Source organism: Motacilla alba, chromosome 1, assembly GCF_015832195.1.
Source record: "Motacilla alba alba isolate MOTALB_02 chromosome 1, Motacilla_alba_V1.0_pri, whole genome shotgun sequence".
Lineage (NCBI taxonomy): Eukaryota > Metazoa > Chordata > Aves > Passeriformes > Motacillidae > Motacilla > Motacilla alba.
This window is the reverse complement of record NC_052016.1, coordinates 85,251,341-85,275,610: the sequence shown is the minus strand read 5'-3', so window position 1 is coordinate 85,275,610 and position 24,270 is coordinate 85,251,341. Positions and strand designations below refer to the sequence as shown.

The 24,270-nt window shown below is 39.6% G+C and overlaps 2 protein-coding genes across 6 annotated transcripts in view; one reads left to right on the top strand and one right to left on the bottom strand.

Moving 5' to 3' along the window:
• The window catches only part of UBAC2 (UBA domain containing 2), an 86,487-nt gene that overhangs the window by 51,285 nt on the left and 10,932 nt on the right, over window positions 1-24,270 (bottom strand). Inside the window, exons 3-4 of the mRNA XM_038126979.1 lie at window positions 23,821-23,940; window positions 23,283-23,389 (exon numbers count right to left, since the gene is read on the bottom strand). Coding sequence (XP_037982907.1) covers window positions 23,283-23,389; window positions 23,821-23,940 — 227 coding nt within the window. The remainder of the gene's footprint in view (window positions 1-23,282; window positions 23,390-23,820; window positions 23,941-24,270) is intronic.
• Window positions 14,928-23,267, top strand: GPR18 (G protein-coupled receptor 18). Of its 5 annotated transcripts, none has more exons than XM_038127000.1 (3): window positions 14,928-17,393; window positions 19,642-19,771; window positions 20,666-23,267. In XM_038127000.1, exon 3 carries the CDS (start codon window positions 20,710-20,712, stop codon window positions 21,673-21,675), a length of 966 nt encoding a protein of 321 aa, XP_037982928.1. In that variant the 5' UTR covers window positions 14,928-17,393; window positions 19,642-19,771; window positions 20,666-20,709; the 3' UTR covers window positions 21,676-23,267. The 5 variants fall into 5 exon arrangements, with proteins under 5 accessions (XP_037982928.1, XP_037982950.1, XP_037982959.1 ...); XM_038127022.1 differs by having other exon boundaries at window positions 14,928-18,110; XM_038127031.1 differs by lacking the exon at window positions 19,642-19,771.

Here is a 24,270-nt window from a genome sequence, read left to right as displayed (position 1 = left end):
TGGCAAAAAATTCTGGGCTCCTGGTAGACAGGTTAAAGAGGAGCTAATAGTGTGACCTCATAGCCAAACATGTATGGGACTGTGTTTAAAAAGAATTCTTTCCCCTCCATTTGGTACTTGTGAGATCATGCCTGGAATTCTGTACCAAGTTTTGGGTTTCCCAGTAGAAGAGAGATACTTGGCATACTGGAACAAGCCCAGCAGACCACCACCAAAAATGTGGAAGGAGCTTGCAGTGCATGTTACTGGAGGAGAGGCAGAGGGAACTGAGATGGTTCACACTGAGAGATGTTACTGCTATCTGCAACTGCCTAATGGGGAGGGCTACAGAAAAGATGGCAACACCCAGTAACAGGCAAAAGTTGCATCAAGGACCAATTAAATATTAAGAGGCATTTTTTCAGAAATGCTGACACTAGGAAAGGTTCCACAGAAAGCCTTTGAAATACCTGTCCTTAGAGATACTCCAAATTTGATTTGACACAGCCATGGTGAAATTCATACTTCCAGGGCTGGGCAACATAATCCTCAGTGGCTCCTTTCAACTTGCATCTTTTATGACCAGCAAATTGGTCCAAGTTAGATGGGAAAGCAACATGAAACTCAGTGGCCTTGCAGTAAAACTAGCAAATTACATAACTTTATCATCTTCTCGTTGTGTCCTCTACTTATGCCCTTATCAAAATGCTGTCATTAGCATGCTCCTAAAATAAAAGAAAGGTCAAGACATGGCATAGATTTCTTTTCACAAAATTGCATTCATTTTTCCTCACTGCAGAAGTATGAATTTCTCCTCTTCCTCTTTTGTTTTCCTCAGTTGTGACAGATGTTGTGCAAAGGGCTACACTAAAAAAAGAAAGTTTTGCACCTGTTGGAAGGCAGCAACATTGTGGTTATCCTATCCCCTCCAGAAAAGTATGCACTGTCTTATACCATGCAAAAGGAGAGCTGTGTTCCTCCCTCTAATCAGCTAAGCTTAGCAGTTTCATCCTTCCTGTGGCACATAACTTTCAAGGGAAGTTGTGGTCAGTTTAACTCCAAGGCAGCCTACTTTAAATATAGAGATGCTGAAGACTGATTATTGTCAACTCACCAGCCTGAAGAGCAGCCAGATAGTGTTTTATTGGCAGCTACTGATACTAAGGGACTAAGTACTAGATATCTTAGTACCACAACTCTGAAGTATGGACAGTTACAGCAACTCTGTCTAGAAGTAACAATGGCAGATCATTGTTCCCAGTGGGACAGGGTGAGATGAACCTCCCCAGACAGCTGCATGTGTGAGGCATTTTTGACAAACGGGGACAACTGAAGATTCCTCACAAGTTATCAGACTGAAGACAACTCCGGGTCAATTCTTTATTTTTGTCTTTCAAATAAAATCAGTGCAGTGTATTCTCAATGCCAGCTATTCAAACAACCTGAACACCCACCAGAACCTTACTTCATTCACTCAGATGGGGCAAACCAACTATTTTAAATGCGCAAGGAGCAGCTACCAGGATAATCGAGGCATCTGAAATTACTGACATAATAGATTACATTGTATTAATATCATTAAGCAAAGGTGTTTTACACTTTAACTCCTTTTAAGCCAAAAGCTAGAACAGAAGCGCTAAAACTAATATACTCAGATGCCAGCACCAAAACTAATGACCACAAACACCCAGCAGTGACTGCAAGACAAGCAGCTCATAACTCCAGGCACAGCCAGGGCACCTCTGCCCCTCCTTGCTGTGCTCCTGCACCATTTCAGCTGTTCAGCCAGCACCCACATCCCAGCCCTTGGCATCCTTATACCCAAGAGCACAGGGAGAGCTGCCCACAGCTGGAAAACCCAGAGGCCAAGCTCATGGCTGAGAGCAACCAGCTGAGGACCACTGCAGATGGAGAGCTCAGAGCCAGGGAAATGCCTCCTCATGTCTGAATTGGTTTTAGTGCCTCCACAAAAGGTCTCTGTATGTTTCCTCCACTGCATGAGGAAGCTGAACTTGGAAAAATGAATTCCTCTGGCTACAGCCCTGCCTTCCTAATAGTGTGGCTGCTGGTGGTGTGGGACCACTTAACTGTACAGCTCAGCATCTCTATTCAAGCAGTCAAGCACAATTGCCATCGTAATCCCCTTGCAGCACTTCTTGGGCTGCAGCTTGCAAATTCCTCCTGAAATTAAGTGATTAATGATCGGGTTTGTCATTTTAAAATGCCCACAAAATTTTTTTTGGAACAGGCATCAATAAATAGTTAGTACCATAATGTATTTTAACTATGTTGAAAATGAGATGAAGTCTCATTTTCATATGGTCCAGATAAGGTCTTCACAACATGAAAAAAAAAAGCAAAAAAAGGAAAAAAAATTCTCAGAAATCTGATTCTAGTGCTCTTTCAAGAAGTGCCACTTTCTAGTCCCAAACAAAAACAGGAAACAAGTGTGCCTCACTGGCCACAGACCCACAAGTAGAAAAAGGTTTTGCTACTCTCTTTTGACAGTGTTACTCAACTTTGTGAACATGTCAAAAAAAGGTCTAAGCAACTAAGAACCATGACTTATACTCCATTTCATCTGATGATACAACACAACTGCTCACAGCAGGATTCCTCCATACACAGGATGCTGACAGCACTGGCCTGGGAAGAATGTCAGGGTGCACCAACAAGACATACCAAGAATTGCAGAGCACCTCAGAACGATAAAGAAAATTTTATTTTAGTTAAGGGACCTTTGCTTAGAACAGCAATACCTCTTCAATTGATAAGAAAACAAAATCAGATGTATTTTGAACCAAAATGTTGGCAGTTGCAGAAATAACCTTATAAATAATGATTTCCCTACTGCAGCAGACAGCAGTGGACAACTATTTTGTGAAGAGGCAGTGACCCACATAACTACTCGTTGAGGTGCAGGCCTCTGTATCACGCATACTACATGATCACTACTTAATCAAGACACACCTAATCAATAGTGTAATTAATCATTATATTCACAGTCAATACATAATTATCCAATGTGTAGTCAATGCACACTTGAGTATATGAGTATAATGCAATGTCTCGTTCATATGAATTATTATCTGCAACAGTTTTGTGACTGCAGCTTTATTAATGATATAAGAGTGTATATTGCTCAAGGGGGTCTTGAAAGCTATGTCCTTACTCCCAGCTGGGTTCGGTCAGTGACTGATCAGTCTGTACTGTGAGAAGACCCTGAAGGAATACAAGTGATGTCAGAGCTGGTGAGCCTCACCACAGATGGGATCTGCACCGTATGCTGCCCCTGACCCAAGGTCCAGCCAGTGCTGTAACATCTCATTGTTCCCAGAACTGGAAAATATGCAGGATTTCATAACTTGCTCTTGGCTTTTCTAGGCTATTGACAAACAGTTATCTGCCTTGCAAGCGTTTGTGCCTTTCTTACAGGGATCCAGCCTTCTCCTTGGTGCAAAAGACCTCCTTGGTCTTTTATTTATCACCTTTCCAACTGCAAATACCAGGAGGATAAGGGATGAGTTGTAATTCTTTTTCTCCAAGAAGTATTCTATCAAATCAAAAAGGCCAAAGCCACTAAGTTAAAAAAATTTAATGAATTTATTTTTGTTATGACCAAAATGAAGAAACAAACTAATGATAAGGCTTTGTGGGGAATAAAAAAGGAATAAAAACATAAGCAAACTACTACTCATGGAAAACCAAACACTGAGTGATCTTAAAATCTGTGAGAGAATCAAGCAGTGGCCTCTCTGAGGAAAACTGTAATCAAGTGCTCATAAGAAAACAAGGACTTATAGTATGAATTTGAAAAAACTCCCACCTTTTATAGTCTGGGGATGGTAAAAAACACACAGAAATGAAACCACCAATTAAGGCTACATGAACTTGGGAAAAAATGGCTAAAAATTTTAGTGATTCCTGTGCTTCATATGTAAGAGCTTAAATGTTGGTGTAAAAGAATTCACAAACACATCAGAAGCTAAATAAAGCTTGTGTTTTATTTGTTCAAAACAAACAAGTGAAACAAAAAGCTCCCTAAATATAACAATTTAGATTTTACTCTTTGAGAACTCTTAACTGTGCTTGCCAAAAAACCCCACTTGCTGGTCTTTGGTAACAACACCAAGCAAATGAAATACAGTGGGCAACATCACAATTTGCTCTCCCCACTTGGTTTCAGTTTTAAGCTTTTAATACTTTTCAATAAGCAAAGATTGCCAGAAGAGTGGTTAAAATTCTCTTCAAGTTAATGTTTTCCACTCTCAGTATTTACCTCCCTCTTACAAAAACTGTTTGTGTGGAGAAACAATTTCTGACTAAAATGTCAGGTTTTACTTTTAAGTATATTATTACATGAAAAAAAGTCTGCTTTTATTTTTTTCAAGTTTTGTTGAAATACAAAAAATAGCAATTTATCTTTTCCCTTCTTTTAATTTTTTTTAGTAAGTTCACAATGTTGGGACATTGTGCAACTCTCAGTAGCAGCATTCCCCCCTCCAGCCAACTCAACCCAAACTTCATTACCATTTCTGTTTGCTCATACATAACAAGAAAAAAATCAAAACTGCCCCACCAAGGCACATTTATTTCTACTCTGCTACCCTGATTTTAACAGACAAATATAAATCGCTCAGAGACATGCAATATCACATCATAATATGCCTATCGTGGAGTTTCTTCATAACAACTACTGCTTCTAATAACCCTTGTTTAAAATTATCCTGTGCCGAAATCCAATTACAGCTCATCTATCTTCAAATAGAGTTAAGACAGCTGGCATTATTTAGCCAGGTTGGCAGAGACACTTGTAATGTTTACCTCCATAAGCTGCTTACAGAGTACTGACCACAGAGATTAATCCTGTGGTAGGGCACACCAGTTTCCAATTGGAATAATCAGTTCTCAGATCTCTTACCACGCTTGGTACTTTCCATCTAACAAAAGCAGTAAGTGTGAAAGTGATGAGTGCCTGCAATTAGAAATGCCACTCAATACTCTGAATTTTAAAAGTACAGCTCATTTCAGGGAGGCCTTTCAAAGATGTTTCATCTTGTTTCCAGACATATTCAATCATTCGTAATTTTTTTTTTACTTTTTGCCAAATTACCTCACCCTGCTTTCATCCTCTTAATACTGTTACTGAACATGTGTATACCTATCTGAGAGGTGCAGTAGCAGATAGACTTCACATCCCAACTGCAAGGCAGAGGTAAGTCTCCTAATTAATGTGAAAATGGAGTATTGCCACATTTGAAGATCACTCTCAAAATCCTCAGCAAATCTTGACACCACTTAAAAAAACACCTGATTATGCATTTGTTATTACATGTGATATCCTGAATGGCATAACTTTGCATAAGGCAGAGCTTTTGGATGATAATGACTCCTCCTACAATTACTAAACTCAGGGCTTGTGATACACCAGAGAGAACCCCAGGTCAGAGGTTATGATCTTCTGCCTCATCTACCCTCATCCTCTGTCAGGGGTTACCAACGCTGCAGCAACTCTGCCGTCAACATCAGGCACCCGAGGCTGGGCTGACATAATCAACTGTGAATCTTGTGTTACAGAGCAAGGGAAAGATAAAGTCCTGTTCTATCTCCCAGCTACATGTTTCCATCACTTTCCTTGCTCTGGTGTTTCTATGCATCCATCCCAGAAGTGAGCAGGTTTAAAAATTTAGGCTGGTGGGAAATGATCCCCAACAAAACATAAGCGTATATATGTTTTATTTTCAAACATTATCTCCCGGTAACCACTGCCTGTAAGAAGTCAGATGACTCGTGCTGCAAGTGATAGATAGGAAAGCACAGGTGAGAGCCAATTGGTTGCTCTGTATGCAGCAGCCCACACTCCAACCAGCTCAGCCCTGCTACAAAACTGCACCTTCAGCAGGTGAAACCAAGCCACGTGTGCTTGTTCTTGCTGTCTCCTGTGCAAGGCACTGGCAGAGGAGTGGAGAACACGGCTGGGAACCATGGTTATGGTTTGAACGAGTTCCACTCTTTCCATCAATTGAATGCAAGTCAGAGCCCTCAGTCCAGGTGCCTTAGGCTCCCTTACACTGACCAACTACCACTTTGCATTTGATATGGGTATTTTTTGTCTACTATTGCTCTGTCTCTTCTGCCCCATATGTTAAGATCTTCCCATTTCCCTTAAGAGTCTAAATTTATGTTGGGTCTTATTTTCTGATCCTGTCCCCTTACTTTTTCAGCTCTTTTCACAATCAGTCCTATATTAAGCAGAAATTACTTTAAATGAGTCCCTGCTATACATATTTGGTGCAAGATTTTTTTTTTTAAATGAGATTAATCAGTGACAGTCTAGAAGTGCATTGCTTACGCACTTAAGGACCAAGACATTTCAGCTTAATACCAGAAAGGTGGACTCCTGACTGTCTACTCCCCTTGTTGGTTAAACATAGTGTGAAAGGAGTGAAACACACCCTAACGTTTCCATTTGCTTACCTCAAACTTCTGACACACAGAAGGAGTTCAGAAGCAGATATGACGATAGAGATGTGCAGACAGATAGTACATCCCTGTCTCCAATTATAAGCAAGAAGTCCTTTTTTTTCCTTTGAATGAATATTTGCAGGAACATTCACTGGGATGACTGCAAACACTCCTTTAACCACAGCCCAGAAAAAAGTTACTTGAAGAAGGAACATAGTGATCACACTGTGCAGCCCCAGCCTTGTGTTTGCCCCGAGCTCCCTTGTCACCTCACAGTCTGCTGTTTACTATGACAGCCTGTACAGAGACAGTTATTGCATCGAATAAGCAAGAAACACTCCTGAAAAAACTTTAGAACTATAAAAAGAAAAAAGTACTTGATGTCCAGGCGGTAAAGAAGTGCCCCAGTTCTAAAAAAAAAAGAGGGGTTTAAATGAAACACCAGCAGGTTGATTTCTGACAAGTGATACAGCAATGTGGGATGAATTCTGAGGAAATCGTAAAAAAGAAAAGAGGAAAAGCACAGGATGTTCTACTGTTTCAGCCACACAGGCTTCAATCTTCTTTCAAACTTGTGGCAGAGCACATAATGACCAAAATACTATCAAAAGGTGAAAAAAGCTGGTGACCACAGGCTCAAAGAGCTGTGATGTGAGGAAAGACTTTATCAAACAAACATCTCACTAAGAAAAAGGATAATTAAGTGAAGGCAAAACAAGCAAAACCACCTCTCATCAAGCCCTTGCTAAAACCCCTGGTGACAAGAAATAGAAAAGCTCTTCACAAAAAAGCACAGAGATTAATGCTGAGTATCCCTTTATGGAACTGATTTTATTAAGTGCACAAGACACAGAAATAAAAAGGTTAAAAAACTGTACAAAAGTTTTAAAATGGCGAAACGTATTTTGTCTCATACCAATGGGAAATCAGCTCATTTATGAACTGCAAATGACTAAGTGCTTCTTCTTGACTGTTTCTCACTTAAGGATTTAGCAGACATACTTTATGAAGCCCAAAAGCTATCCACAGGCCAGAAAAAATTTACAAAAAGCAAAGAAGTAGATGTGGTGTGACTGCATTGCTAGCTGAGAAAGTCCTGAACAAAAGCTCCCTCTCAGATGGAATGCTGTCATCACAGCTAACTCATCTACATCCTGACCAATCTCTCTGTATTGTCAGAAAACTGGAAAAGGCGTCCACATATCTGACTGGTTCCAGAACAGAGGAAAACATTTTTAAAAGAGCAAACCGTCTCAGATTTCCTGCCCGTGACACACTCAACTGAAGCACTCAAAGTCCCTCTCAATAATTTGTCAATACATAAATTCAGTTCCACCAAATGATCAGTATCCCTAACCAAAGCAGGAAAGTGACACTCACTCTTCATACCTGTGTAATGCACCACGGTACTGTCAGCTTTAAGCTGTACCTGGATGAATGAAGGGACCACCCAGCCTGAGGCTGCTGCCTAGCTGATATACCGACAGGCAAACTAAAGACACAAGGGCTCTGTTCCTCGAAAGATGTCACAGGAGGTTCCTGATTTAGGCCATAGAAATCTGTAACTGCACACCTGGTAATGATGACAATAGGCTATAATCCCATGGGCACTGGTTTTACCACCACTGTACACTCACTCTCTCAAACTGTGCCCATCTGCAAGGCAAGCAAAGCATCACCTGTGCCAAGGGTGCTCACTGAAGGCACTCACACACAGAAGGGTGTGAGGCTGCACACCCCAGCCTGTGTGAAGTGCCTGCCCTCCAGGCCTGCACAGGGATAGCCTGGAAGCAAACTCATGCTTCTATGGGGGATAGCCAAGCCTTTTATAATCTTTCTGAATCTAAAGAGAGCCATCTAGCAGATCTCAAGGATCTTGACACTTATTCTGGTGAACTGCCACTTGTGAGGCACTCTACTGAATCAAGAAGAGCGGGCAACCTCATTTAAGATAAGCACCTACTTCAAGAGGCCCTTCAGACACATATAATCTGAAAAGTAGAACCTTATACTGGGAATGATCTGACTTGTAATGGAGATAGCTTTTAACTCTAATATATATACTTTTATTCTGCAAACTTCTTGCCTTAGAGAAAACATATTTGATAAGTAGTGATCCAAGAGCCTGGCATGTTACACACCTATATTTCAAGGGTTATGATTTCATTTACTTGCTTTTCAACATTATTAGTTTCACAGTTGTTCTTACTTCACCTGAGAAATATTTACAAAACATGCAGATGCCACGTGAACACACAGCTCCCATAACTACACCTGGTTAATATTTCCTGGAGTAAAGGAAGTGCAGAGAACCACCTGGGTAGCATCAGTCTCCCAGAATTCTTTGCATGGACAAGTCTGGCTACATGACAACTGCTTGTGCTGGGGAGGGAGAGGTGGGCACCACACATGAATGAGAGCTGCAGCCTTTCCTACCATCTCCTGATATCTGATCCTTCACTGCACTATGAGCTCCAACATTTCAGCACAGAAACCCAGCTTCTCTCTACCCTACTGATCCCACAAATGGCCCAGATCCACACCTCAGTATGTGAGGGGATGAAGAAGGTCTTCACTCCCAGCTCCCATCTGATACAAGCATTAAATGATCATATCAGGATCTGTATTTAGCATAATGCTTGGGCAGAGTGGAGCCAAAGTGGAGCAATTAATGTTGACCTATGTGGGAAAGCACACAAGCTATTTTTGCTTCATTTACTATGACCTATTTTCATGGTAGAGACAATAAGTTGAAGCTAAATACAGAATGTGACTCATATATCCCCTGTTCAAGATTTTAAGCATAATTCTGTAGAACAGTTGAGTTATAGGCTACTCCTCAGTCCTCTTCTACAGAAAATATTATTGGTAAATGTTGTGCTATTTTTTAGCTAAGCCATTTTTAAACTACTTTTGTATTCGTGGTAAAAAAATCAAATTTCTTCTAACCACATTATGACGAGGATATTGTAACAGGCATCATAACATATCTTCAAAGGCTGAAGAGTAAAGGGAGATTTTAATGTTTATCTTATCCACACAGTTTGGCTTACTTCACAATACTTGAACATTAAAATGCTTCCCACCATTTTAGGGCTTTTTGGTCAGGAGACCATTCACACCTCCTTCTGATTCATGGCTGTAGTTCACTTTTCCAATGAGTAAGTATTGTAAGGCACAAATTGCTGGCAGGAAACTCTTTAGCTTGTTCATGATAAAACAGAAACAAAATAGAAAAGCTGTAGCAGAGAAGTGATTTCTTTGCAAAACAAACTTCCCCATTAAGACCACCATATAACCCTTTTTCTCAACTCCAGACCAAGGTATTTGAAGCAAAGTGATGACTTAACAAAAGGAGAGTATTCAGTAAGCATAAAAATAAAAGCAAAGAGGAAACTTTAAAAGATCTTGTTACTTATACTGAAAGTCTTCAAGGTCCTTTAACTCTGAAAAAGTGACATTTTTATTTCTAAATTCTTTAGAGAAATAACTGCAATACTTTTTTTACTAACTGTACACAATATCTTCTGTTCCATGCACATTTGTTTTTTAGTCTCAGTCATACAACTGTACCCTCTTAGATACCACTGAACTTACTGAATCAATTTCTGTTCATTACTTTGGTAAATCAAGAGAGGTTTCTTTAAAGCATCAGTCACTGCAAGACCTACTTTGTGAAGCTACTTCACTACCCTCCTCATCTGTCCTAGGAGAGCAACACTACCACCACATTCTATTCTGCAAAAGGCTACAACAGGCAGAGTATCTCCTCACACTAACGATGTCTTCAACCGCTCTGAAGAATTAGTCATTCATTTTTCTTCCTTCTTCCCCCACTGCAATCAAATAATTAACTGCCCTACAAATACAGGGAGAGGGAAGAGATTCAAAGAACATCACTGGAATGGAAGCAGCTCATTCTGTGATGGAGGATGATATCATTTACATGAAAGGATATCAGACCCTCAAAACAAAATGTAGCAATCCATGCTCATAGCAGAAGTAGACAGGAGACAACTGATGTTTCTAGGGTGCAAGGACTCCTTTAAGCTTGTTTCCCTTCAGATCAAATGACAGAGGGCACTGCAGTGAGCCAATTTGCAAACAATAGCTGACATGATAACTTCTACAGAATTGTTTGGCACAGACATCTACAATTAGATGCAGGATTTCCTTTTAAACTCCAAAGGGACTTCCACATCCCTGTCTTTCTTTACTACGGCTGAACATGACGAACAAACAAGGTGTTCCTAACTCCGGAAAGAGGAAGAGAAGAGAGGGGGAAAAAACCCCAAGCTGCCAGTAAAGACAGAAAGAAAGCTTGATCATGCCCACGTGGACTGAAAATAACCGTCAAGGGTCAACTGCTAAGCTAAAAAGGAGGCCCCTATTCCCACATAGGAAAGATGGCATTGTTTATTCTCATGAAATAATTTAATCTTAAAACTTTCAGAACACTCCTTCTGAAAAATGGAATGCTGGGCAAAGTTGTTGCTATTGTGTCTTATTTTAATAAAGACATATCAGACAAATACAACAACAAAATCAGAAAGAGTGTAGCTTAAAAACACAGAGTTGCTTAATTTCTATTATTAGTTTATATCCTTGTGCTATATAACAAAGCCAAAAGAAGAATGGTAAATGTTTCCAGTCTTTCTTTTCTTCCTCCACTAGGTGTCTTCTAATTCTTCCCTTTTTCAGGCTAAACTCAGACTATACACAGTAAGAAAGTCTTTGCTTACAACTCATTCTCAGAATTGTATCTTAATGTACAGAATTAATTAAACAGAAATGCAAAGGGGAGACCAGTATGAAATGTAGCTATTTGAGTAATAACAGAATTTGAAGTTCCACAACTATGGGAACAATCACAGCTTCCATGTCACATGGTATGTCCCTTTCATAGGAGAGACAAAGTGGCTTTCATTCTTTATAATCAGTTTTCCTGAAAAACTGGCCAAGTAGTGCAGGTGTATAAAGGAATTAATCCATCAGTCATTTCTGCTGTTCCAAAGATGAGTTGCTATGCTTGCTAAAGATCCGCAGATGGCAGCATTGATGCAGTAATTAGTCCTCACCACAGCAGAGGTCAAATCAAAACCATTTCACCCAGCTGTTTTGTATTCGAGGCTAAACCCCATTTTCCAGAGTCAGAAATCTTAGCACCAGGCAGTACAAGCACTGCGCCAGGAATTGTCAGGCAGTTAAAGAGAAGCTAGATCCAGGATGACTACTACAAGACACTGTGTCAACCACTCATTTAATAACTGTGACAGGTTAGGCCCCATTACCTTGGAAATAAACTACATCATCTAGACAGTAATTGTGAAACACAGTAACGAACACTGTGAACCACGGGCTGCTGGTTCAGAGCCAGCCAGAACCGCTGTTCACAGTTCTTACCGTTACCTCCATGTGCTGCCAGATTTGAAAGAAGAAGGAATACAGAGATGTCCAACATCCTGCCACCTTTACTGCCCTTTCTTTTCTCACTGTTTTTTGTTCAAACAAGCTTTGCACCCCTTCTCATTTCCGCTATTTGGGTAAGTGTTATGAATTTGGTGGCCTCAACCATGGGACAACACATAGCTCAGTTACAAGGAAATAAAGGCAATGTCCCAGATGTTCTAAGACCAAAATGAAAAAGCATCAACAGGAAGTATAATTTGGAGGCAAAGGAAGAAAGTGGCAGAGAATACAGAACACACAAGTCCCAGTTCAGTTTCACTGCTCCATCCTATCTTAAAACCACTTTTACCAACACAATCTCTGCATAAGGGAAACAGCTGCTTAAATTATTGAACTTCAGATTTATGCCCTGACTTACTCTCCTAGGCCTCTTTTCATGATAAAGCTCAAGATTTTCAGCCCTTTCCCTTTCATGTGCGTGCCTCTGTGTGTGTGTGTGTGTGTGTGTGTGTGTAAAATAGATGTAATTTTTGTAGTTGAACAGTTAGTTGGGAAATACAGAGTCCTCTGACTGGACCCAGCTCCATACCTGAAAAGACAGTGACTCTGAAATCACCTGCTTGCAGTCAGCTCTGCTGCCCACAATGGCCAGCTCAGAGCATAAGCTGGCCTTGTCCTGGTGCTCTGGTGCACTGAGCACACTCACACTCAGCAGCTCTTTCATTTCCCTCCAAGGACAATGCTGAGCCTACACACCAAGCAAACCTGCCCAGCAGAGCTCCTAACCAACCAGATTCACAGCTGCGCAGCAGGCACCAGGCTGCTTTGTCCCAGCCTGGATTATGCCAGCCCCTTTACCATCCTGATGCTCCTCTTGTGTCACCTCAACTCCACCACAGCCCACCAGGCTTCACAACCCCAACACACTGCTACTTGTTCATCTGTGCCAGGGACAGGTGGGGCAGGCAGAACAGCATTAGAAGACTGTCTCTTCTGCAAAGCAAGCTACCTGCCAGGGCTGGGCAACACACTGTAGGGCACCCTTGAATTTGAAGTGTTTACTCTAATTCACACAGCCCACTCTCACTTCAGGTACCTTTGATTAAACCCTTCACTGGTCTGCTGAAGCCTATGTAGCAATTTTTAATTGTTTAATTTCTGACAACATATATACTTGGGCTAGTTACTGACAGTGCTTGTCCAAACTCCTGAACTCTGGAGGAGTCCAAACAACTCTCCCCACTCCTGCACTTGACTTCATCAAAGGAATCTGAGTACGTGCAGCTCCAAATAAGATGTTTCTTTTGAAACACTAACTCTATTCCTGGGAGGCATATCAAGTTTCAGAACAATACTTCTTATGCACCTGAGACCTTTAAGAGCAGTTTAATAGTAAAAACATTACATACGGCATACTTAGTAAGGAAAGGGTATTGGGAAAAAAACCTCTCCTAGACACTTCCAAGCTGGAACTAACTAGTTCCTGACAAGGCAGATTTGAAAAAAGGAAATAAAAAAGCCGAGCATCCATGCAGGTTTTAAAAAACTATGAAATATCTGTCATGAGAATTGTGCATTTTTTGAATAAGGAAAGCTGCTTCCCAAAAAACACAACACAGGAATTTGTGAAAAGCAACGTGGGGTCATCAACGAGCACGGAGCTGTGTTGGTATTTACCATGAGCTAATATTAGACTATGGACAATCTGAGATTGCTGGTGTGTAAAAGACCACTGTCTCCAGCCCACTACCCCACTGTCACAGACATCTCAGAGATTCAACTTTCATTTTAATTAATTTTTGAAGTATTGTTTCTTTCAAAGGCTGACTGACAGTGATAAACAGATGAACTACAGGCCAGATGCACTGTATACTTTTAGGCTATTTAGTGACACAGGGTGTGTCCTGGCTGTATGAGAGGTGGTGCAGGGGGTGGAGGGAAGGGAGGAGAGGTAGGAAAAAAACCCAAATGAATGCAGAAGAAATATGGAATGTTGATTTTTTTAAGGGAAAAAACAAGAGCTCCTTCCTCGAACCATACTATGTACTAGCAAAACAGGGAAGAGAAAGCAAACTATGACAGTAAATAAGACACATCAGGTACAGCTAACTAGGCTGCAGAACTCTTAAGCTGCTCCCTTTTCCATTCCTTCAGCTCTGCTGCACACTGCATTTATACCCCCTCACAGATGAGTGGGAGAGGAGGGACAGCTATGCCATGACGCAGCCTCTGAGCAACACACACAGCAAAACTGGAAACAACTGCAATAACTTTATGCATTCAGCGCCAACTTTTAACCAGTAGTTTATTCTTCAGTATTCACTATGGTGAACACGGTATGGGAATAAAAAATGAGGCCAGTTTTCATCAAGGTTGAGAACAGTAACCCAAAAGTGCATGTGAACTCACCCACAACAGCAAGCCAGTAAGTTAACAAACTGACATGGGAGAGTTGCTTCCTGTACCACTGGTGCAGTGAACCATGCAAGAAGCTTCAGTTCTTTCTTTTCAATAGATCCCAACAGTGGAAAGTTTGAAAGGAGAAGAAGAGCATGAGCTCAAGCCAGCTCCCTACCAAACTGAGGCAGAGGGTAATCCTTCTGTCCCACTGTGTGCAGAACTTCTCTGTATCAGCTGGACAAAGCTTACATTACACAGTAAGTGAACAGGAAAAACAGACTTTTCCGTACCGTGACTAAACCACTGAAAGACCCAGCAGTACATTAATTCTGCAAAAGCAACACCATGAAGGCAATCTCTTCAGTGCTGCACTTCGAGGTTGTTGCAAGTGATCAAACTCATTTCTTCTGAGGCTTACTGTAGCCAGTTAGTGAAGACATCATAACAGACCATACGCACTCTGCCTTATCCTCAGACAGGAAGTACATTGCCTTAGCTTTCAACGACTTAAAACCAGCTTTAGCACAACATAATGCAACTAAAATTACCTTGTCCACTGCTCAAACTTCAGAATAGCAAAAGAAGATCCCAGATGGAACTGAGCATTAAATTCAGTAGAAGCTGGAGCAGAGGAAGTACTCACCCATCTGTGGGAAACCAATGCAAGGCACTCATTTCTAGCTGATAAAGCAGCAAAGGAAATAAAAATAGAGCCAGGTGCTTCCTACAGCAGAAACCAAAGTTACAGGGGAATGCGGCACTGCAGAGCAGCCCACTGCCTCTCACAAACCACAGGCGGTGCAACTTCTGACTTGGGTGTTCACCTCCAAATGCTTACCACCGTGCAGCTGCACCCAGCTGAGCACCTAGACAAGGACTATGCAACTGCTGGTACTGCAAACACCTCTTTTCAGCCTCCTGCTGCCAAACAGAGCCACCTCACCACGCTTGAGGGAAGGCCTGCCAGCCTATAAGCAGCAGAGAGATTTGGCTGCCTCTTCTCCACCAGGAAGGCTGTGAAAAGCCTGAGTGAAAGCAGAAAACCCACTGACGCTGCAGCAAATCAGATGGATGGCTAACTTGCCAGCAAACTCAACTGGGCTGCTGCTAGACACCTGTGTAAACTGTGGGATTTGATTCCAGCTGCCCTTACAAGGCATGACCTGCCTTGTAGGGTTGGAACATCAGCCACCCTTCAGACAAAATGACACAGCTACATGGGGTCACACTTTCCACCCTCCCCCAAGCAGACAACAAGCCTAGAGACAACTCACAGCATAGGTTTTCTGATCCCAAACTCAACATCTGCCCACTTTCCATTTAACCCAGAATAACTTTTGTGCTTCCTCTTTTGCTAAGGGAGGCACTAGCTGTCCACTTGCCTGTTTTGGCATAAACTGCATAAACATAAATGCATAAACTGCATTCACAGAGCAGTTTAGCTTGGAAGGTGCCTCCACACTTCTGGTTTTTTTTCCCAAAATAAAGTACTCTTGCCCAGGAGAGTGCAAAAGTCCAGTTCTTCTCTTCCAGAAGATATACATTTGGCACTGAATTTCACTGAACAGTTGAAGACAGTGCTTTGTTCTGCTGAAGCATGTTCTGGAGTTCCTTTACTAATGATAAAGCCACTGAAGAGTTTTCAGCACTGGTTAGTCCTTTAAGATACTGCCTAGTCCTAAAATATTAAGCACTTTTAAATAAATTTATAATTCCCTAGGGTGATCTGGGCAGGATTTGCAGCTCACTGCATTTAAAAGGCCTTTGGAATGATCATAAAAAAAACAAACAAGTTTCATATTAGTCCACATGAACAGAAAAAACCCTAAATATTTAAAGGTAATCTATACACACCAAAAATCATATCCAGGTCCCTCCCTCTAATTACTTTAATCATCACACTGACCTATGCAGACACCTATGCTAACATAAACCCATTCATTTGAGGTAAATTACATTACTCCAGTAGAGAGAGGGGCTTCTTATCCCAGAAGTTATCTTGAGCACTAAGTGAGGGACACCTACCTACATTAGTTTTATAGTCAGTGAAGAAAGATGTTTCCACAAACAAACCTGATTCTGGCAAATTCTGAACTGCAGGACTTTGTTGCTTCAGGGACCAAGTGAACATCCTGGCCAATTCTTGACAACATGTCAGATGGACACTGAAACATTATTGCTCCCCGACTCAACACAGAGCTCTCTGCTAGCACCTCCCAAAGACTGCCAGCCAGAGACCTGAAGCAACAAGCCCTCTACAGAGAACATGGAATGAGCTCCTTCTCCAAACTGCTTTTCTAACGGGTGGATCTTTTCTCAAGCTGACAAAGAAGAAACATAGGAAGTTAGTCTTCTTCACCTATAATCCTTTGTGAATATTCCCATCCCACCTAAGATGTCTGTTGCAATGACACAGCTGAGAGATTTTACTCCATTTTAAACACAGGACAAAACCTCTTTTCATACAGCATTTTTTGGCAAAGCTCTCAAATAAGCATGTTATTAATTTAGACAGCAAATAAAAAAAATAGAAATATTGCTGCTGTGTTAATAAGAAGTTGTAAGTACAGGCATAAACAAAGTTGTGTATTCAAGTGAATCAAACTTCTCATTTCAAATGCCGAGACTTTCTGTCACTTTCAGACTGACTACTATCCAAGGTAATATAAATAAAATGGGGATTTCCACAAAAAAATCCACCAGACTATGCTCTACTGAAAATACATTTATATTGTGCTTATTAGAAACTTATGCATAACCAAGATGTGTATTCTTGCAGATACCTTTTTATGGAAACTTTAATGTAAAATATGCTTTCATTATACCACCAACATTTAAAAGTTGAAAATATATGTAGTACAACAGCCCACTCTGCCCACGATGGAAATATTACAAACGTTTGACTGTTGAAAGGTAATAGAAATACCAGTTCACAGACACCACACCTATGTGAAATAGTAACTTTTAAGAATGACCAATAAAAGAGCTCAACACTAGTGAGATTACGTCATTGTTTCCTGCCTGAGAAGAGGAGCTATTTTAGCTAAGCGAAGCTGAGCAAAGAAGAGGAAGTCTAAACCTTCTACAGATTTGGGGCCATGAAAGAAGCATCTCTGAAGAAATTTTGTAGAGCACAAAAGGTGAGTAACGATCCCTTATGCTGTGCTAACAAAGTAACTTGGACGTTCATGCATGTTGCTAAGAAGCTTTGTTCAGAAGCAGAACATGGGCATTAATTCTAGAACTAATGAAAAGATATTTAATTTTTAATGCACTTTCAAAATATCAGCAGCATTCTATAAAGAACATTTAAAGAAAAAGGATTGCATTTGTAAAAGCATAGTACCATAAATACTGTTGTTTAGGATTTTAACAAAAAATTTTAAAAGCATGCAATAAATGAAAACATTGGTAAGTACATTTATCACTAAGAGAAAAATGTTTCTTTTCATGAAATGAAAATCAGGACAGCATGTTACTTGGTGTCTCTGTGCTTCACTGAAAGCCACGCTCTCCTTACGGAAATGCAAGCAAATATAAGGAACAGACAAAGTAAAAAGGGGGACTGGGAAGGGAGACACACACATGGCCCTTTAAATGGAACCAGTGTTACCTAACCTACATTAAGAATCTGGAGGAAAAGATTTAATTGTGATTTTGCTGTGAACATCTTGTTCTCGTACAGGGCATGTAGCTGGCCTTCACAATTCACATTCAGAATGTCAATTATCATTAAAAAAAATAAAAGATTGATAAAACATACAGACAAACAACAGAGGAATAATTTAGAATTAATACACACAAGTCTTCCAGAAACCAGTGACTCCAAGGGCTCTTCAGCAAGTGAATCAATACCAGTAAGTAAATGTTCCCATTATGAAAAATGGCAATTAGAGCAAAATCATCCATCCTGCTTGGGCTGACCCGAACTCCATGCAGACAAGTACCAATGAAAAAGCAAAATATCTCCAATTGTGTATAAATGCAAATAGGTAACATACACTTTTTAAAAATCTCAATATTTCTTACCTACATTAATGTTAAATTTTAGGTTCTTAAAAATTAACTGGCATGCATTTAAACTCACAAAGTTGGGAAACAGTCTCAAACAACCAATCAAAAAAAAAAAAAGCAAACAACAAAACCCAACAAACCTTTTCTGTTACAGTAGGTCAGTTCTTTGATATATATCAGAACCCTCACAAACTTAAAATAACTAGCAAACAAGGCATGAAAAGTAGATCACACCAGATTCAGCTTCCTTTCTTCCCATCAACATCAGGCTACTGGTTATTTTGAAAACATGATCTGACCAGAAATAATTACAGTCACTGCAAGTCTGAAGGAGACAAGAGCAAAACCAAAACTAAAATCCATGATGTTTCTTATTATTCAAGTGAATTATTCTACCTGTCAAATTCACCTGCCAAATCACTCAGGATATTGAGCTTGGTAGTTCTGCACTGTCAAACACAATCACTAGCAAGAGAAAAAAAATAACAGAACAAAAGACGAAAAAAGAACCCACTTACTATGTGCAAGGGGGAGGTGTATATTAAGCAACATTTGGACAATTTTGTGCAACAGTAGTGAAAGTGGAACAGTGTGCCAGATAATATTTTAACTATGCTGCTAGCACATGCACAACATTTTTCAGCATATGCCATCTAACCTTCAATAAGGTTTGCTAGCATTATTTAATTATTTTATTTTTCTTATTTTTAGAGTTTATGCAATGAGGAATTTGAGAGGCATTTATACAGATGCCCCCCAAACCTCTTTTTTGTATTACATACATGGCTTTCCCCATATAAAACATAAATTCTGTTGCATGTTCTAATGTCCTCATCTGAGCACAAAACACGCCTTTTTTGTATTATACAGCCAAAAAAAAGACCTTGAAGTTATAGGTTAAATATTTATATGCATAACTTTAATATATCTGTAAACTGGAGAACTGTAAGAAAATTAGAAGCCCAAACTTTATATTTCAAGGCAGAAACTAAGCTATATAAAGATTTAACAGGTCATATTTAAGTTAGTTACTCCATGGTACTCTTCTCAGATGCAGCTGGTATTTGCCAGTGTCAAACCAGGACACCAGATTAAAAAACACTGGTTCAATCCCCTATGCATTCCTGTAGCACTGAGAAAGTATTTGGTAACACTACAGAGAAAGCATTAACCAGATGGGCAGTAACAATAAACCTGGGTTTTAATGCATTCTTCACTTCTGCAGATAAAACACACAGGAACTAGGCACCCTTCTGCTCCTGAGAACAGTTCTGGTGCCTAACAGATACTGTGGAACTTCCTTAGCTGTTTGTCACAAGTGGGAAGATCAGACAAACAACTAACTTGTTCCTCCTCCTCCTCCTCTGCACAAAGCTGCCACAGGGCTGGGTAAAAGGCCAGACAAGAGGAACCCACCCACATAAGATCACGAAACTGTGACCACACTAAGAGCCAGGAAAGTGCTGGGGGTGAAGGTTAAACAACGCACTCATGCAAACACCAGGTAAGGTCTGCCATCCTCACGGGCTCCAGAGAAAACCAGGGATCCTCTCCTTCAGCTGTCATCACCTCAGCCTGCACAGCGACAGTTCATATGTCCAACTCCTATGACCAAGAAGCTGGATGAAGGAACATAACTGTGCTCTGGGGCAGCTGGCTACCAGACAGCAGCTTTTCCTCCCAGACAAATACTGTTCCCATATGGCCTGGCTGGAGACTGCGCTGCTTTCCTCCTTTTTCGTTTTTTAAACAGGAAGTCTATTAATCTATTAATTTTTTTTCGTATGTTGGGTGGGTGGTTCTGATGCCCTGGGATTAAACACCGTATTAGAAGCTATGCAGATACTCAAAGAGTTTTTTTAAGTGTCTTTAAGAAGCAAGCACCTGCTCTTTTGGGAGTTAACTAGGTCCTTCACAGATAAAAGGCAAAGTCAGTAAGTACTCTTTGCATATCCAAATGTCACTACATGCCATGCTGACTTGTTTCTATGCATAACTTTAGTTTTAGTCAAGAATTTTTTTAAGAGACAGATTGAAGAAATATTTTCTTTAGAAAGTAGCTGTGATAGCTCAAATTTCAATCTAATTATCAGCTACTGACGCACACCTGAAATGCCAATCTTGACTTTTTGATTTCTTATATTAAAAGGCCCTATAAGTAATAAAAATATTTTATTCAAACATGCTTATAAATACTATTTTCACAAGTTTGATAATACATATGTTTCCCTCAGAGGATGATAATGTATTTGCAGTCAGAAAACGCAACAAAACTAGCACATTTCAGAGCTAAACAATAGTTTAATCACTGAACACCATCCTAAAAATCTTCCTGTTTGTTTTTAAAGACAGATTTTATTTGACTGTGAATAACCTCCCACATTTTATCTAATTTTAGGGGATTTATGGAGAGCAACAACTATTCCTAAATTCAATTAGACTATGATGCCAGAAAATTCCCACCCAGAAGAATACAGGATTGCATCACTGGTCTTCTACAGCTTTGTGTTCACAGTGGGATTGCTGGTGAATGCCACTGCACTATGGGTGTTCAGCTGCACTACCAAGAAGAGAACAACTATAACTGTATATATGATGAACGTTGCATTACTTGACCTGGTTTTTATATTTTCCTTGCCTTTTCGGATAATCTACCACGGGACAGAAACGTGGCCTTTTGGAGATACATTCTGCCGGATCCTCGGGGCTTTCACTGTGTTTTATCCAGCCATTGCTCTGTGGCTGCTGGCTTTTATCAGCGTAGACAGATTTATGGCTATTGTCCAGCCCAAACATGTCAAAGAACTAAAAAATACAAAAAAAGCTGTTCTGGCTTGCACTGGAATTTGGATAATGACCGTCTCAACAACATCCCCACTGGTGTTTTTACGATCTGATCCAGACCAAGCCTCAAATTTCACCACCTGCATGAAAATGCTTGATATCATCCATTTAAAGGAAGTAAACACACTGAATTTTTGTCGCTTGATTTTTTTCTTTTTGATCCCCTTGTTTATCATGATGGGGTGTTACCTAGTCATTATTTATAATTTTATTCACGGCAAGACTTCCAAACTGAAACCTAAGGCCAAGGAGAGATCTATAAGAATTATAGTTACTCTGATTGCTCAGGTACTCGTCTGCTTTGTACCCTTCCACATTTGCTTTGCCTTCCTGATGTTGCAAGATGAAAATACAAGTTACAATCCCTGGGCAGCCTTTACCACCTTTCTCATGAATCTCAGTACATGCTTGGATGTTATACTGTACTACATTGTTTCCAAACAATTCCAGGCAAGAGTCATCAGCGTAATCCTTTATCGCAATTACCTTCGAAGCGTGCGCAGGAAAAGCTTTCGAACTGGAAGTGTAAGATCACTCAATAATATGAACAGTGAAATGATATAAAAATAGAAAAAATGTCAGGGGACTTTTACAGTGTAAACAAGGGATTGTTTTTCCAAATTCTAGCACTTGGCTACACAGAAGGATGTTCTATGACCAAAGGTAACAGATATATTTGTTGCATTGTAAATATGACAGAAGCAGAAAAATAACTGCATCTCTTTTTATTTGTTCAACATCTTTTGCTGTTTCACCTGAAATGAACTAAAACCTAGTGTTAAACTTTCCAATGCTTTTATCACCTCAAATGACTGTGAATATTGTCAGATGTGAAAGTGACTGTTAATGTAATAAAGTAGACAACACTGAAGAATTATGAGGCAATGCATACATGAATTTTTTATATTTGCATAATCAAATGTTTCTGAAACTACTGTATATCCCACATTTCTAAAATTAATTTCATTCTCTCAATATCAAATTCATTATGACTTAATGAGAAGGCACATGTAGGTAAAATTTATATTTTACCTAATTAAAAACTTCTTTGATGCAGATTTCTTTGTAACTGACTACATTCTGCAGCCATAAAAATACCATCAAAGGGTAAAATGGTCAGACTGTTCCTTACCTATCTGTGGGTATGATGCGCACATTTATGACACCTTATTATTGCACAAAGTATTTTTTTACATATAGGGAAAATATTAATTTCTCCAGACACATTAGTAGCCTATGTCCTAGCAACAAACTCTAGGTAACAAACACGAGCAACTGCAGTAGCTTCTCAAGCTTTCAACTTCTTTTGAATACTGACACACTACAAAAAATGTATTTTTATAATACCAAACACATGCTTTTTGTCCCTTATAAATTAGATGTTAAATACTTTCAACAGATGCTCTGGACAAGCAGAAATAAAATAAAAGGTCTAATATGGTGTTTAATATTAAAAATCTTACTCCAAAAGCTTTTATTATTACCTCAGAGAGTGCAAACATGGAAACTCAAGTCTGTGTGATCTCACCTGCCAGTTTAACCACAGAGGGTTGCAAGCTCTGTGGTCCTACTATATTATGCATATCTTTTAGTAAGTGCATAAATCTCAAACATAGTCTATGCAAAACTGAACCACTGAACACCTTAAAGCTGTAAGAATTTCAGCTGCAAGCGTGAAATGGAGTAACAACCTCTGGCACTCAATTTTTGAAAAACATACAAAATACCAGTATGAAATGCATATGCATTTAAAAGTGAAGATAAAGTGCATGATTTACAGTTCTGTTGCCTTTCTGATTTAAGACAGAAATCAGCACAACCTGATCGCAGTTTTTACAAATTGAATGGATCCAAACAATTTGTACTGAACAAATACAGCAATAATTTGTGTGCTGCAAGCCATGTTGCAATCATGGTAACAGAGGAAATGAGACTAACAGATTGGAAACTAATCATTGTATGGATAAATTATAAATTAAACACAAATCATAGCTAAGAAATAAATGTTTGAAATTACAGTAGTTGTGCCAAGAACCTTTACACTTCAGTTCAAAAGAGGATTAAATTAATTTGAAGTGATACACAAAGAAAGGTTTTTTTAAAATAAAATCTTCAGAAAACAATCCCTTGAAACTATATCTAAAATAACCAATTCACTAGAAGCTACTTACAAACCAGAAGGCAAGCTGTTGATGGTGATGCCAAATATATACTGAGTGATTTCTACAAGGAGAAGATCAAACAAAGCTGAGAGCATCCAAGCGCCCAGTAAAAAAGACTGGAAAGAAAAAGATTCATTTGACTCAATTCAACAGTTTCAAAATAAGATTTTAATATACCTCTAAATATAAAAAAAACCAAGAAAACCTCAATAGTAGTTCAATTAAGACAAATTCAATCTTTAACACGACGTAATTCCAGGTCTACTTGTCTGTATACTAAAGAATCAAGAATAAGATTGCTTCCAAAATTAAATTTGATGGGTCTGATATTTACAACAGATACAATTGCAAATAGAAATTAGAATAATCCACTGACTACAAGGTATTATCAATATAAATATAAATTTATTGAAACCAAATTATCTTTACAACCCTTTAACACATTTCTATACATCATGCTAGAAATAAAACTGCAGTATTCATCCAAGAGTACAAGACTAGACTGTATAGAAAAGTTTCTATTAAAAACGCTCTAAACTGAACTTACAGAAAATTTTCTGCTGCCATATCTTCTTTCAAATATTCGGAAGTTGTAAATGAGCAGACTGCTGCAGAATGCGTCTTTCAAATCAAGACATATTGTTCTTCCACATACAAGTCTCCAGATCTGGAAAGTTAATGATCATCATGTTAAGCCACTCCTCCTTCAAGGAAATTCTTTACAGAATTTGTGCTCAGAGAAAATGCAATACTGGAGTCAGTTACTCCTGTGTTACTCCTCTCTGATGCAGGAGTTTGCATTTGCCTTTGCTGAACTAAGGTTCCTAGTGACCCTTTTCTGCCCCCTAAATGGCTGCAGAACTAACAGGGTTAACAACTACAAATCCAAGTTTTACATCACCCACAGGCTAGTTGAGAGAATGCTGTGTCCTGCTGTCCAAGTTATGAATGAAGACACTGAACAGTATTGGCCCCAATCCACTTCACTCACCATTCT

Bases quoted from the DNA above. Each gene is read 5' to 3' on its own strand.
- GPR18 (XM_038127031.1), top strand. From the start codon at position 20,710: ATGATGCCAGAAAATTCCCACCCAGAAGAATACAGGATTGCATCACTG.